This window comes from Microtus pennsylvanicus, chromosome 1 (genome assembly GCF_037038515.1).
Source record: "Microtus pennsylvanicus isolate mMicPen1 chromosome 1, mMicPen1.hap1, whole genome shotgun sequence".
NCBI lineage: Eukaryota > Metazoa > Chordata > Mammalia > Rodentia > Cricetidae > Microtus > Microtus pennsylvanicus.
This window is the reverse complement of record NC_134579.1, coordinates 168604969-168621171: the sequence shown is the minus strand read 5'-3', so window position 1 is coordinate 168621171 and position 16203 is coordinate 168604969. Positions and strand designations below refer to the sequence as shown.

At 43.8% G+C, this 16203-nt stretch overlaps 1 protein-coding gene across 2 annotated transcripts in view; it reads left to right on the top strand.

Annotated features, from left to right (window-relative positions):
- Lama4 (laminin subunit alpha 4) overlaps window positions 1-13910 on the top strand; it is a 151505-nt gene extending 137595 nt beyond the window's left edge. For both annotated transcript variants that reach the window (XM_075945457.1, XM_075945449.1), the window contains exons 32-38: window positions 169-358; window positions 1613-1768; window positions 2836-2995; window positions 5547-5677; window positions 7629-7722; window positions 8127-8246; window positions 13638-13910. In XM_075945457.1, coding sequence (XP_075801572.1) covers window positions 169-358; window positions 1613-1768; window positions 2836-2995; window positions 5547-5677; window positions 7629-7722; window positions 8127-8246; window positions 13638-13783 — 997 coding nt within the window. In that variant the 3' untranslated portion in view covers window positions 13784-13910. The remainder of the gene's footprint in view (window positions 1-168; window positions 359-1612; window positions 1769-2835; window positions 2996-5546; window positions 5678-7628; window positions 7723-8126; window positions 8247-13637) is intronic.
- Window positions 13911-16203: the final 2293 nt, after the last annotated feature.

Genomic DNA, 16203 nt, shown 5'->3' with positions numbered 1-16203 from the left:
CTACCCAATAAAACTCATTAGCTTGTATCCAGGGATAACTCGAATGAAGCTATTTGCAACTAGATAGAATGACTATTCTTTCTTGGACTGTATTGCTTTGAAATGTTATGTTGATCCATTATTCTCAGTCTTGCCTTACCCATGGTGACTTCGCTCTTCCTTTACCAGATCTCAGTTTTCCATTCGTCTGAAAACCCGATCCTCACACGGGATGATTTTCTATGTCTCAGACCAGGAAGAGGATGATTTCATGACTCTGTTCTTGGCTCATGGTCGCTTGGTCTTCATGTTTAATGTTGGCCACAAGAAACTGAAGATTAGAAGCCAGGAGAAATACAATGACGGATTATGGCATGATGTAAGTTGAGCGCAGAGGCTGGTACTGTCAGCCAACATTGGCCACTGCCCTGGGGATTGCCGCCGATTCTATACTACTGGCCTGATAGAAATAGCCACGTTAGGACTCTGAGGCTGGGCACCCGGAGTTCGATTTTAAGAGTTTAATAATTGTTTACTTTAAAAGTCTTGAACCACATATTTAGATAATCACAGGCTAAGAATAATTATCTCAACTAAAGTCCCAGTCATCCGCATGAACTAAAGTTTGGTTTTTAATGATTTTTTTTTCTTTTCCCCCCACTTAACAGTAAGCTAAGTTTATAATTTTTGACAACTATTACTGACTTTCTTTCGAAAAGTAATCTGTGGGAGATAGGAAGTGAGCAAACCCCTTGGGAGACAGGCTCTTCCGATGGGGAGTACCTGACGACTGCAGTGGCATTGGGAGTGGAATGCCAAGAGTACACTGCGCACAATGTGGAGAATGTGGCTACTTGTAGAAGGCTTTCCTTTGGGCCACCAGCTCACAAATAATGACACAGAGACTAATATTAATTATGAAAGCTCGGCCTTACCTTAGCCTTGCTCCTAACTAGTTCTTATAACTTAAATTAATCAATATTTTTATATCTATGTTCTGTCGGAAGGCTTGATAACTCATCTCTCCACACTGACCATCCTGCTTCCTGCACGCTTTCTGGAGACCCCTCTTTCTTCCTCCCAGAGATCTTTCTCTGCCCAGCAGTCCCGCCTGTCTCTCCTGCCTGGTTATTGGCCGTTCAGCTGTTTATTGCACCAATCACAGCAACACGTCTTCACACAGTAAACAAATACCCCACAATAGCTGGTCAGCTAGGAGGAGCTTCCTAAAGTACACTGCCAAAAATATAACCTGTACACAGAAACAAGCTTTAAGTCACTCAATCCAGAGATGATAAAACAGGTGGACACTTGTCTAATGCATGAAGTGGTAAACCCAATGAGAGCCAGAAAAACAAAAAGATGCCAGAATGCATCAAGCAAGGAGGTGTTCGTTTTAAAGACGTCTGCTTTATTGATCAAGGAATAAAGTTTCTGGCACTCCAAGAACAAGATAGCCAAAAGCCTACAAAGAGGAAGAAAGATGCTGACCTTCAGAAATGGGTCCATGGTTTGAGAACTTCCTGTAGCTTCCCACAGCATTGCAATACCAGGACTCAGAGGGTAGACAACATAACCTCCCCTCCGTTTGGGGCCATCACTAAGCCAGGCTATTCTCCTTCTCTCTATCCAGGTGATATTTAGTCGGGAAAAGAGCAGTGGCCGACTGGTCATTGATGGACTACGAGTCCTAGAAGAAAGCCTTCCTCCAAGTGGGGCTGCTTGGAAAATCAAGGGTCCCATTTATCTGGGAGGAGTGGCTCCTGGAAGGGCTGTGAAAAACATCCAGGTAAGCCAGCAGGGGCAAGACTAAGTCGCTGACCCTTGAACTGGAAGATCACTGAATTCAGGTCCTCGTTGCACAGAGTAGGCAACCAGCAAAAGTGAAGTGGTTTTGCTGGAGAAGAAGCATCCTAGGCTGTTCCACGGGCTTCCTGCCTGCCCTGGGGCATTACAAACTCAACTGTCACCTCTTAATTTTAAAATAGAAGCGAGGTGAAGAACGCTTGGTAGGTCTTGAAACTTTTGTCTCCAGGGCATCTCATTACTTCATTTGCTACACGGAGACCAGAGAACAAGTCATTGCACTGTGTTACTGAGTTGGGAAAAAAAAAAAAAAACCTTCAGCTCACTTAAAATCCAGTTCCAGCTTTTCCTTTTTCACATACAATTTTTAAATATGCAAGGAATATGGGTGTAAGGTGAAGAATTGAGAATAGAAGAAACATTTTTGTGCATTGAACTGTAACCATTGCAGGTTTTTAAAATGTTTCTCAGCGAAAGGAGGGTACCAAAGGGTTTAATTTATCTTAAATACAAACATAGAACTGATTTTTGTCACAGCGCCAATACAATGTTAAGATCCTAGGAAAGGCAGTTTACATTATAATTCGCCCCGGTCCTGGGACAATCATTTTTCACTGTTCCCAAATGTAGTATAGAATCAGCTGTCTAAAGGGTCCCAAGTGCCACATCCTACAGCATGGTAGATTCACACCTGCCTTATGACCTAATGAAGCCCTCAGCAAGCTTCCTACCATTTTCGTAGGATTCCCCTCCATGTCCGCGATCTCAGGCCCAGCCATTGTTCCTGGAAAACCATGACTGCGGCTCTCATCTCGTCACAGTCTGCAGAAACGTTTCATTTCCATTGCTTAATTACTGTGCGCGAAAGTTATGAAATACAACATTCCAGCTTCCATGAATTAGCTAAAGTAATTACGTGGAGCCATATTGATCATTCAGAAAGGGCAAATGGGCAGGGGCTGAGACTGTTCCTCTGGAACTCACTCGTTTGCTTTCCCAAACAAACTGACGCTGAGCAAGGGGATTTTAAATGACTTCTTCTTCTTTCAGATTAACTCCGTCTACAGCTTCAGCGGCTGCCTGGGCAATTTGCAGCTCAACGGTGCCTCCATCACCTCGGCCTCGCAAACATTCAGTGTGACCCCCTGCTTTGAAGGGCCAATGGAAACAGGAACTTACTTCTCAGCAGAAGGAGGCTATGTGGTCCTAGGTAAGGCGACTGCTCCGGTGTGATTATGGTTGGCCCCACCTAAACTCGAGGGAAAGCTCACTTCCCCAGTATAATGCATCCGGAATGGGGGCCTGTGAGAGGAAATTCAGTCCTTGCAAAGATGAATGCTGTTCCGGTGTGAGTGGGATCTCACTCTCGGCTGTTTGCCGTCAGAGTGAGCTGTTGTATAGAAACCCGGGCCCCTCTGCCACTTCTGCAGGAGGAGCCTCAACAGATGCTGCCACCTATACTTCCCGGCTCCAGGACTGAGAGGCAAACAGATCTCCTTCCTTTAGATATCGGCCAGTGTCAGGTACCCTGTTAGAGCGACGTAACAGATGATAACAATGGTATATGACGAAAGCTGCATCCTGAGATGCCTTTTTACGGGAGATAGTTGACAGAGAACTTTAAGCCCAAAGTTAAAATTTAATAATGCTAAACTCATCCCTGTAAGGTCCCTCATCCCTGTAAAGTCCCTCTTTCCTCAGGGACCACTGTTATCGCCTTTACGGTTTCAAATCCAATATGCAGCACCCATTCTTGTTGCTTTCGTTGGGCAAACTTGTGGATGCAGACCACCGTGACACAGAACTTTCTTTACTGTCCTGTAACGTGGTCTCTGTCAGCTCTTGGCCACCTTACTCCTCTAAGTTTTCTTATCCGTGTAAAATATTGTCCCCACTGAGGGAACTTACACTCCCTCCACCTGATCTGAAGCCCCAATATAACACTGGCCTTCAGAGATCTTTTTATTATTATTATTATTATTATTATTATTATTATTATTATTATTATTATTATTATTTTCGAGACAGGGTTTCTCCGTAGCTTTTTGGTTCCTGTCCTGTCCTGTTCCTGTCTAGCTCTACTAGACCAGGCTGGCCTCAAACTCACAGAGATCTGCCTGCCTCTGCCTCCCGAGTGCTGGTATTAAAGGCTTGCGCCACCACCACCCGGCTCTTCAGAGATCTTATCCTGAAGATTTTCCCCAACCATTACTGCGCTGCTCATGCATTCAGCACGTGCACACCCCTGTAAGGCAGTCTGTGTGCACACCCCGGGTACTGCAGTCTGTGTGCACACCCCGGGTACTGCAGTCTGTGTGCACACCCCGGGTACTGCAGTCTGTGTGCACACCCCGGGTACTGCAGTCTGTGTGCACACCCCGGGTACTGCAGTCTGTGTGCACACCCCGGGTACTGCAGTCTGCGTGCACACCCCGGGTACTGCAGTCTGTGTGCACACCCCTGTAAGGCAGTCTGTGTGCACACCCCGGGTACTGCAGTCTGCGTGCACACCCCTGTAAGGCAGTCTGTGTGCACACCCCGGGTACTGCAGTCTGCGTGCACACCCCTGTAAGGCAGTCTGTGTGCACACCCCTGTAAGGCAGTCTGTGTGCACACCCCGGGTACTGCAGTCTGTGTGCACACCCCGGGTACTGCAGTCTGTGTGCACACCCCGGGTACTGCAGTCTGCGTGCTGGGTGACAGTTCCAAAAGCAAAAAAAGAGACTATACACAGCCATCATCTAACTCACAACAGCAAACATGCTATAAATATAAAGGATTAACCCTTCTTTATGATGCAACCCCTTAATGGGTTTGATAAAACAACCTTTGGGGATTTTGTACAACCTCTGATAAGGAGACCATGATGTAACCAGGTACACTTTCATAAACAACCTCTCATGTCCAGTAGAATGTGATTAGAGGCAATTGCCCTCTGCCTACCTTAGGATTTTGCCTTCCTCCTCTGCCCACGTCCATTCACTCCTACTAAAAACATAACACTCAAGTTTCTTAGTCTTTAAAGAATTCTAAAGTTTGGACAGTTTGAAATGTATAGTCAACCATATAATTTATGTTCTGTTCCTTGAGCATTACCAGGAGGGCTGGGCATGGTGGTGTACACCTTTAATTCCAGATTTCTTAGGATCTCCATGAGTTTGAGGCCAGCCTGGTCTACATAGCAAGTTCTAGGCTAGTCAGGGCTGCACAAAGAGACCCCTGACTAAAAACAAGAAGAAAGGAAAACTGTGTTGGGAAATAAATATTTAACTTGTTTTTGAGTAGTATGTCAAGTAAACACTATCAAGATTCCTAGGTTTGTAATGAGCCTTTAATTACCTGTGTATTGGGGTGTGTGAGGGGTGTGTGTGCACGTGAATGCAGGTGCCAGAAGAAGGTGCCTGGTCCCCGGATCTGGAGTTACAGAAGATTGTGAGCTGCCCAGTGTTAGTGCTAGGATCTGAACTCAGATCCTCTGAAGAGCCGCATCTGCTCTTAACTGTTAAGCCATCTCTCCAGCCCCGCAGCTACTCTTTTTCTTTCTTTTTTTAAGATTAATTTTATGTGTACAAGTGTTTGTCCACCACACGCAAGCCTGGTGTCCACAGAATCTAGAAAGGGTGCTGAGTCCCGTGGAATTAGATGGTTGTGAGCTACTATGTGCATGCTGGACTAATTTTAGCACGTCGTCCTCGCAATATCACACTGGAGCTAGAGATTTTGTTTTTTCCATCTTCGTAATTTTCTGTTTCTCTCTGCAGATGAGTCGTTCAATATCGGATTAAAGTTTGAAATCGCCTTTGAAGTCCGTCCCCGAAGCAGTTCTGGAACCCTTGTCCATGGCCACAGTGTCAATGGAGAATACCTGAATGTACACATGAAAAATGGACAGGTATGGCTTGAGAATGAACCGTCCATCTTGTCTCACCTTGGATGCTGATGTAAAGCAGCAGATGTGTGTCACAGAATTATGTCTTCAGTCTCTCTAATGGGAAAAAGAGGAAACTTGAGCATGAGATTTAAGTGTGTGCAATGTCGGTGTTTACATTCGTGTGCTGGGAATTGATTAGAACAGAGTCGTGAAAATGTGGCAAAGCTACCAAACAATCACCAATAACAGCATGACATTTTAATAAAAGAATTAGAAGAAAGTTTTTCAGCAAATAGAAGGTAAAATATATCCACTTTCAATATTCACAAATGTGAAAGCATCTTCCTAAAGATTTATATGCTAACTGCAGTCATGAGTATACATACACATACATACACACATATTATTCTCAGTTACTAGAAGTTTGTATTGGATTATAGCTAAACACCACATTCATCATAAGTTACTACCAGAGAATATTTAGGAAGATAGTCAAATAAATTTCAAAGAAAGGAATATTTTCATTATGCCTCAGACTTAATATAACCAAGTTTTTATTTGAGTTCTAATGCAATCAATTAAGGCATAAAAAATTAAAACAACTTTCATAAAACCCTGACATGGAATCCCCAGAATATTTATGTGTGTTTATATTATATATATAGTTATATATATATTACATATATATTAGTGTTATAGTATATACTATATTATTAGTTACTAGGTATCAGTTATATAATATTTTATATATACATATATGTATACTATCAGGTATAGGTATCAGGTATATTATATATGTATAATACACTATATATTATACATATTAGTTACTAGGTATCAAGTACTAATATTATATATTATAATATTACTAGTATAATATAATATTATTAGCTATAGTAACTAATATTATGATATACAGTTTATATTGTATATATTATATAATTTGCAGTATATAAAATATACTGTATATTATACATATTAGTTATTAGGTATCAGTTACCAGGTATCAGGTACTAAAAGATTCATGAGTGAAATGTCTTAGACCTCCTATCATCTCAAGGATGTATATAATATTATCACTTTAATTTTATATCTGTGAAAAATGGGGTAGAAAGTAAATAAATGGAGGCTATGCAGTTTGGCTTGAAAGTTCTCTTCAATGGTATCTTTTATTTTTCCATTTCTGATTGAAAAAAAATCATTCAATATATTTTGATCGTTATGATCTCCCCCCTCAACTTTTCCCAGATTCTTCCTACCTCTCTACCCACTCAATTTTGTGTTCTTATATCTCTTTAAAAAAAAATGGGGGAGCCGGGCGATGGTGGCGCACGCCTTTAATCCCAGCACTCGGGAGGCAGAGGCAGGCGGATCTCTGTGAGTTTGAGACCAGCCTGGTCTACAGAGCTAGTTCCAGGACAGGCTCCAAAGCCACAGAGAAACCCTGTCTCGAAAAACAAAACAAACAAACAAAACAAAAAAACAAAAAAAGGGGGGGGGGAAACAAAAGAACAAGAACACGAAAAATGCCACAGAGAGAGAGAGAGAGAGAGAGAGAGAGAGAGAGAGAGAGAGAGAGAGAGAGTCCACAGAGGGCCATTGAGTTTGTTTTGCACTGGCCAACAGCTCCGAGGCCTGGGCCTGCTCTGGAGTGGCTTCAGTATCTCGACCTGCTTTGTCCAAACAGAACAGGACCTATAAACTCGGCAAATTCGTTCCCTTACACTTCCTACCATTCCTCTGTGTTCTCTCCAGTAGGATCATTTTGTTCTCACTCCAAAGCCTTGAACTGTTTTAACTTAAACTCTTTTATTACCTGTCAAAGACTGACCCCTTGTGTTCACATGGCAACTGTACTCACGCGCGAGCCTTTATTCGAGGCATTGCTTCTCTGCGGTAAATTAGTTATGAAATCCAGCTTTACCATGATGAGGAGAAATTAAACTGACTCTAATGTGCCCCCTCCACACAGGTCATAGTGAAAGTCAACAACGGTGTCAGGGACTTTTCTACCTCAGTAACACCCAAGCAGAATCTCTGTGATGGCAGATGGCACAGAATTACAGGTGAGGCACCTAGAGGGTCCTGGGCAAGCCTGAGCCTGCACAGCACATAGGGGGTGTAGGGTGGTGCGCCGTTATGTGATTCCTAACAGATGACAAGAGAAAAGAATAAAGAATCGTCCGACTGAAATGTGCATCGAATACACGAATCTGAATGCTGCCAAAATACAAGACATAGACATTTTGGAGCAAGAAAGATATAGAAGTGTATTCTGATAGTCCTTCTTGTTAAGGAAAACGTCATCACTATTGCTCAATTAGATATGCTTAGACATTATTGTTATTTTCAATGATAGCAAAGTTAGGGAATTTTTATTCTGGAATGTATTGGTGTTGTGATACATTAGTTTCTTATTGTAAAAATTACCCCAGTACCATGCATGACCGGTCTTTCTCCTGTCTCTCAGTTATTAGAGATGCAAACGTGGTTCAGCTGGATGTGGATTCTGAAGTGAACCACGTGGTTGGACCGTTGAATCCAAAGCCAGTTGATCACAGGGAGCCTGTGTTTGTTGGAGGCGTTCCAGGTAAGTACGTCCCAGAGGGACAGGCTTCCAACCCCAGAAAAACCCAGTAAGCTCTTAGAATTGTTGCTATTATATTAAAAATTGAGCCATGTATTGTCATAACACCTAAAAATTCAAAGGGTTTTATATGTAGCAACCCTTAATAGAAAAGAGCAGCGAAATGCTGAGTTCGATACCAGCATTGAAGAAAACAAAAAGAAAAAAAAAGTAAATTGTCAAAACTTATAACTCCTGATTCAAGATTACCAGCACATAAGAATTAGCATGCCCACCGGGAGATGCCACTCCATCTTGCCATTCTTACTGCTCACTCTCCTCTTCCCCTCTTTCTCCTTTAAATAGCCTCTATACACTCACAATCACTACTCTCTCCCTCTCCCTTTTTCCTCTCTCTCTCTCTCTCTCTCTCTCTCTCTCTCTCTCTCTCTCTCTCTCTCTCTCTCTTTCTCTCTCTCTGTCTTATGAATGAGAGTGCTGTAGGACCTGAAAACCTTGAGGATTAAAAGTTTGCTGACAATCACTCCCCCTACACAACCGGGAAGAATGCCTGCTTCCACTGTCCAGAACTGGTCTGAATTGTGGAAATACCTGCAGACTGCCAGTTACATATTGCTCAGATGGAATAGCATTCCCTAAGAGAGGTTTCCATCTACAGTCCTGGAAACAGCAGCCAAAAGAGTGCCTAATTCAGGATAGTGAGAAGACACTTATGGGCCCTCTGTAACTACCTTTTACCCCTAGAACAATGGCCATTATCTTCCGTTGAACAAGGCTGTCCTTACGTATTTCTCCAACTTGGAAAAGTTGAAAATGAGACCTAGAGAGGAGGGTATAAGATGGAGATATTTAAGTTTCACCTGGAATTTGGTGAGGATTTTAATAATCCAAATAGATTTTTAACACTATCATACAAAAGCAGTGAATAATTTTTAAAAAATCTACAGATAAAATCAGTTATCTCACTTCATGGCCTCTCAAATTAATAGCCACCAAGTATTCCTCTTTCTAGGCTGACATTTTCAGATAGGAGCTGTAGTAGTTGGGATGAGAATGGCCCATGGGTGAAGTATGACCTTGTTGGAAAAAGTGTGTCAGTGGGGTGGTCTTTGAGTCTCTCTCTCCTCTCTCTCTTTCCCTCCCTCCTGCAAGAGGATCAGGATGTAAAGCTCTCAGCTACTTCTCCAGCATCATGTCTGCCTGCATGCCACCATGCTTCGTGCCATGGGAGTTAGAATAATGAACAAAGCCTCTAAAATTGTAAACCAGTCCCCAGTTAAATGTGTTCTTTTGTAAGAGTTGCCTTGGTTGTGGTGTCTCTTCCCGGCAATAGAACCATGACTAAGACACCAGCGTTAACAATAATGGTAACTCGGGAGCCAAAAGGCATAGTCAAGACCCTCGAAGGCAGCCCCCTCTTCTATTTCACACAGGTGCTCACACCGCTGTGCCCCACCTCTGCCTCTGTTCTGGTTTTGATTCTGAGTAGGGCTCTAGAGAAGGCCCTTCACATCAGTACCCTGTAAAAACTGTCTCATGTCATTTCTATTTCTCCACATCGCTTCCTCCCTAGAAATCATGGTGTAGCTCTCACTATTTCCCAGGCTTCCAGCACACACAGAATTAAACAAAGCATGCATCTGTCCCCTTTGTGCCCTGGCCTCAGGGCTCCCTGTACTACCCGAGATTGCAGTTCTTTAATGTTCAGGGATGCTGTCTTTGCTCCAGGCCTTCCCACAAGGACTCGGGGATTGAATTTCTAGTAAACGTGGCTCTTCCTTTTTCTTCTGATGCTTTTTCAAGGAACAGCTTCCCCTACCCCTCCAACCTAGTTCCTTATTGATCCACTGGACTTGGGCTTTTCCTTCCATCTTTCCTCACTAGGGTTCATACAATGCCACTGTTGTGAAACCACGTTGGTTATTTTCCTATTGCCACGCTAAAACACCATGGTGAAGGCTATTTTGCAGTAGAAGGAGTTTGTTTGGGCTTACAGTTCAGAGGGTTACAGTCTACGATGTCCGAGTGAAGGCATGGAGGCAGGATCAGGAAGCTGATCATACTGTAAACAAGCAGCCCAGGGCAGAGAGAGCAAATTCAAAACAGAGTATGTCTTTAAACTCTCACTGCCCCCCTCCAGTGACACATTTTCACCAACAAGGCCATACCCCCTAAACCTCCCAAACAGCACCATCAACTGGGAACCTCAAATACCTGAGACTGTGGAAGACATTTCTCATTCAAACCATCACAGGTTACTCTAGAATGCTGTCGCAGCTAGACAGTACACTGCCTGCTGGCAGGGAGCAAGCCCTCATCCCATCCAGCACTCCCTGACAAGCACCTGTCTAAGCTCTGGGTGGCCAAGCAAGCAGGTCTCTCCAGCGAGAGTGATGGCGAGTGTGTCTCTCCAGTGTGAGAATGACGGCGAGTGTGTCTCTCCAGTGTGAGCCTTATAGCACTTGCTTATCCCTGGGACTGAGCTGTTCACCTTGTGATTCCAAAGAACTTCATCTTTGCCTTTTGTCTGCTTTCTGAGTCTCTCAGTAAGCGCCACAGACTGAGTCAACAACCAAGGTGTCCAACCCACTTAATGGGCAGCAAAATTTCACTAGTGAGCCACCCCACAGGGACGCTCTAACCTGTGGTCTGAGCCACCAGCCCTCTGCCCCTCCTCGTTTCCACCTAGGAAACATGCCAGCAAGCCTTCAGCAAATGCAATTATAATTTAAGCTGACTGTGATTAATTCTATCATCCTGAGATGCTTGAGTTTAATTCCACTAAAATCGCATCAGAAACCAAGGCAGTAAGAATGATAATTAAAGAAATTAAGCACAGATAGAAATCCTGTATGCCCTGAATTCTCTTGAAACGCCAGTCACTCTTATACAATTCGTCATTTCGGTGACACATTTTTCTCATGTCCCACTTTGCTTCCCAAGACTGTGATAAACACTGTAATCAAAACAGCTTGGGGAGAAATGGAGGGAAGTTGAAACAGGAGCTCAGGCAGAGGCCCTGGAGTAATGCTGTTTACTGCCTGGCTCCTCCTGGCTCCTCAGTTTCCTTTGTATGTACAGCCCAGGGCCACCTGCTCAGGCACAGTACTGCCCATCATGGGGCGGGCCCTTACCCATCTGTCATTAATCAAGGAAATTCCCCGATGACACACCTGAAGGCCAATCTCATGGAACCAATTCCACAAGTGAGGTTTCTTCTTCCCAGGTGACTCTGGCTTGTATCAAGTTGACAAAAAAAAAAAAAAACTATCACATCTCACTAGAAAGTTAATGAACAGCCTGGAAGCAGTGGTTCATACCTTTGATCCCAGCACTTGAGAGGCAGAGGCAGGTGGAGCTCTGAGTTTGAGGCCAGCCTGATCTACATGCAGATTGAGATCTAGTACAACCAAGGCTACACAAAGAAACCCTATCTTGAAGAAGAACAGAAAGGTTAAAAAAAAAACAGAAAGGTAATAAATAAAATTTATTTAACCATCACACACACACACACACACACACACACACACACACACACAATTAACCTGCCTATATCATAATTTAAAAATTAAAGAGTCTTTGAGGTTGGTGAAGCCCATTCCGAAGTCGAACCAATCGCTATTGAGAACACCACATTATTTTCTATAAAATATAGTCTAGTCTTCTTTCCATCTTGGAAGCATTCTCTCTTAAAAGTATGTGTTTAGGGGATGGGGAAATGGCTCAACAGGTAAAAGTGCTTGATGCTTAAGCATAAAAAGACCTGCACGAAAGCTTGATAGTGTCCTCACCATGAATATAGCCCCAACACTGAGAGCAACAGAGACAGGGGGATCACCCAGCCTCAACAGTTCAGTAACGTAGTGGGAAACAAAGTAGTGTGCTCAGGGTTTGGGGAGAGACCCTGACTCTAAGAAATGACGCAGCGAGAAATCATGAAGGACAGCCAACACACCCCTCTGACTTCAGCACACTACACACATGCATACATATAGACACACACACATAAACATAAAGACAAACAAATGTGTTAATTTTGTTAATCAATTACTTAGGGCCCTGGGGTACTCTTCTGACACTACTTGGAAGATTAATTTTATGGTAAATCATGCAGACCATAACTGCTATGGTAATTTTCCTCCAGATGATTTTCTGCATGAACCAAGCAAGGGCGGACCACTCGGGCACAACAGAAGCCATGTTCCTTTGTGCCTGGAGTGGCAGAGGCTTTAGAGTGTTCCTCTCAAGCCTTCCCTCGGTTTTTATTCTGAAGATGAAGTCCACGGAGCAGGCTTTGCAAACATGCAGCCACTGTAAATTAGATACAAATAAAAGGAAGTGGTCTCTGGGGCCCCTTTCACATCTCCAGCTTTATGATCACCATTCTAAAGATGGAATGCCGCTTCCGCTCTTCATGGTCAGTGCACAGCTTCTGTGCAGACTTACTCTACACCACAGAGAAGTACACATGGCCACAGTTGCTTGATGCTGTTTGCTTGGTGCTCTATTTTATGTTCCTTTCTGAGTTAGATTGCCAAGTGTTTTTTTTCCTTTTGTCTGCCACTGCTCATATAACTGTGTGTTATAATTGAGCTTTGACTAACTGGATTTTAATTTTATAGTATTTATAAGCTCTCCAAGTTGCTTTAATTTATATCGCTTCTCTCATCCCAACACACCTAATTGTATCTGTACAATTAATAAACACCAGCCCTCTTCTGGATGCCTAATTACTGTGAGATGAGATGGTTCCCCGACACACAAGACATCTGTGTCCATACAGAATCCATGCTACCTACCACTTCCCTGTTTATAGTTCGTAAGCCCTGAGCTCAGAAAAATTCAATTCTACCTCATTTGAATTCATTATTTTCTCATTATTTCTATAAGCTTGGCAAAAAAAAAAAATAGAGAGACTCAAGGGTGGCGGGTAATGAAGATAGGAATTAAACAAAAACATTAACTCTGTCCAAAAATAACATAGAAGCTCAAATTCCTTTCCCTTCTCAGCAAAACACAGTAAATAAACGAGGCCTCTGGGAAATGAACTGGGCTCGGCACGGATAGGTCACGAGAACTCCCTGCTGAGGCTTCACGGGGAAGCAGCGAACTGCAGCCCTAGAAAACAGCCACAGTATGCACAGAAATGTGCTCAGAGAAAACATGGCTAGCATAAATACCGCCCCCCCACACACACACACACACAATCCCTCGCTGTGTTGTGTTCTCATTGTTCAAAAGTGAGTGCCCGTCCTGGGAGTCCGCTAGTCCCTGTGCCATTGCTGATGTGAGAATCATTTTGATAGTCTGAGCGATTTTCCAGTTTTTACCAGGAGGTAATATAGGAGTTTGGAATTTCCCCACTGAAATGTCTGCTTTTTTTTCTCTTTTCAGAGTCTCTACTGACACCACGTTTGGCTCCCAGTAAACCCTACACAGGCTGTATCCGCCACTTTGTGATTGACGGGCGCCCAGTGAGCTTCAGTAAAGCGGCCCTGGTCAGCGGGGCCGTGAGCATCAACTCTTGCCCCACAGCCTGACATAGCAGGACACGGCTCTTCCTCGCACTGAAATAAACATAGAGCCACTGGGGGAGGGGGCCAAGCTCCCTCCCCCATGGAAGCTCTCACCTGGTTGAAGGGGAATTCAATAAATCAGAGACCGGCCACTCCTATTTCTTATTTGAATTTACACTATGGGTCCAAAATGTCTGCGGTGGACAGCGATTGAAAAGGTGGCAGAATTCCTTCTATTGAGAACCCATGTTCTTCAGCTGGCTAAGTTATTGCTCCTGTCCCTAATAAAGTAGAAGGGCTCCAAACCAGCGCCAGGATGCCCACAGTATCACTACATTCTCAGAGTCACCAGTCTTTCAGGGGAGGTTGTTCAACTTGTTCCCAATGTTTGTCCTCGGCTCCTTGGTCTTACCTTAGATTTCCTGACTTGTTCACAACCTAAAATTAGATCATCCGTTTTCGTCTTTACAAGAGTGTTTTCAGTTTACAGTAGGAGGACCTGGTTAGAAACAGCTCTCCTGGATTATGCTTTCATGGAGCTGGGGAGATGAGTTCTGAGTGGGGATGGGTCTGCATCCAAGCCTAATGGAGTTGGCTCCTCAGCCCCACATCGTTTCAGGTGTGTTAACCTATGACGTCCCAACAGAAGCCATGTGTGTAGCAGCTTCACCATTTACATGATTCCGTTCTTAGATGAGACTTCATTCTCCCAGACTCAAAAGAAAAAGGGTTTCCTCCTCCTCCTTTACCTCTTCCTCCTCCTCCTCCCCCTCCTCCTCCTTCTCTTTCTCTTCTTTCAGCTAAGTATAGCATTATCAGTACTTGATAAAAAGGGGGGAAAATGAGCTATGTGCTTTTTCTCCCTCATGGCCCCTGCCAGTTCATAGCCCCTACGGAATGAAGAGGTCCTTGTGTGATGGAGCCCCTTGGTGTGCCTGTGTTCCACTTCCTCTCTTACAGCCACAACAGACTGGACAAGACACTGCCTGGGATGCAAAGATGAGTGTGAGCAGTTGAATATTTTCTCTTGTGAGTTTAGGTTATGAAACACGGAAATCAGACACTAATAGAAGTTGAAGCTGAAGAGATTTCGACTGAAATGTGATTTTAGCAGCTCAGGGCACACATCCTCAGACATGCAGATCTTGGCATTGCCGTTCTGCAGATACAGGATGGCACAGCCTCTACCCTTTGTCCAGCAATGATCCCCTCAGCCCTCAGCTGGGAATTGGAGAAACAGTTTCTGCCTTTCTCTGAAAATGTATAGGCCTTAACAATTATTGGGGGAGGTTATTGGGGGAGGGGATCATGAGGCCCCACCTCCCATGAAAATAGGCGATTAAAGGTTGAGAAAGAAAACCTTTTTCTTCAGTGATGTAGCCACCCCTAAGTTGCTCATGACTCTATACATAACCCCTCTCCCATACTCCTGTAATCCACTTCAACTCACAGATCCCCCATGCTACACGTGGGTGGAAGCATTTCTGTCATTGGTGTCCCATCTGTTAGTAAACGTCTGTTCATGGCTCCTCATAAAAAGTTTATACAACTTCAAAAATGGAAGCTAGGGTCTGGAAAAATGCCTCAGGGATTAAGAGCAAATACTGCTCTTGCAAAGGACCCTAATTCTTCTCCTACCACCCACTTGTTAGCTCACAACCAAGTATAACTTCAGTTGAGGGGGCTCTGCCACCCTCTTCTGTCCTCCTAGGCCACTGGAGGTATGAACATGCTGATGAAACACTCATATACATATAGAATAAAATGTTTTCTAGTATAAACTGTGTGAATTTCTGGATTGTTCAAAAGAGTCTAGAATCGTGTCTGGCATGTATATTCAGTAAATAGTGCATGAACTTCAGGCAAGCAGAGTTTCCGTAAAGGTTATTCCTCTCATATCACCTTCCAAGACATCATAATGTTCCTGGAAGGCTGAGAAAAGCAAAACCTGACACTTCTACTTTTGATTCCTTTGAGCCCAAGACTTGCTTGAGAGAGTGAGAAGACAGGAGGAAAGACAGACAGCTGTCAGGAAGTTCTCAAAATCAGGGAATAAGGTAGGCTTAAGCTTACAGCAGAGGACACTGTTCCTTGAAGAGACCATGAGAGAGAGATGGGATAGCCAGCGAAGGAATGGGATTGAAGGATGACATCCCGACGGTCTGTGTAAGCATGGGACAGAAAGGCACAAACACGAACGTGTAGAATGATGACTCCAGCAGCCAGCTGCAGCACTCTCCGGGCTCCAAAGGGGGGCAACAAGAGGAAGCTCGGGATTTATTCTGGTCAACCTAGCCAGATCACACTGAGTTCACAGTGACCTCTGCCCACAGCCTCAACAGATTCTCTTTTCAAGTAGTCATGAACTAATGTCAACATGGAGGCAAGTTATGAAAATATGAACCACTCTGGGAGAGCATGCGTATACCCAGTAATGTGAGAGA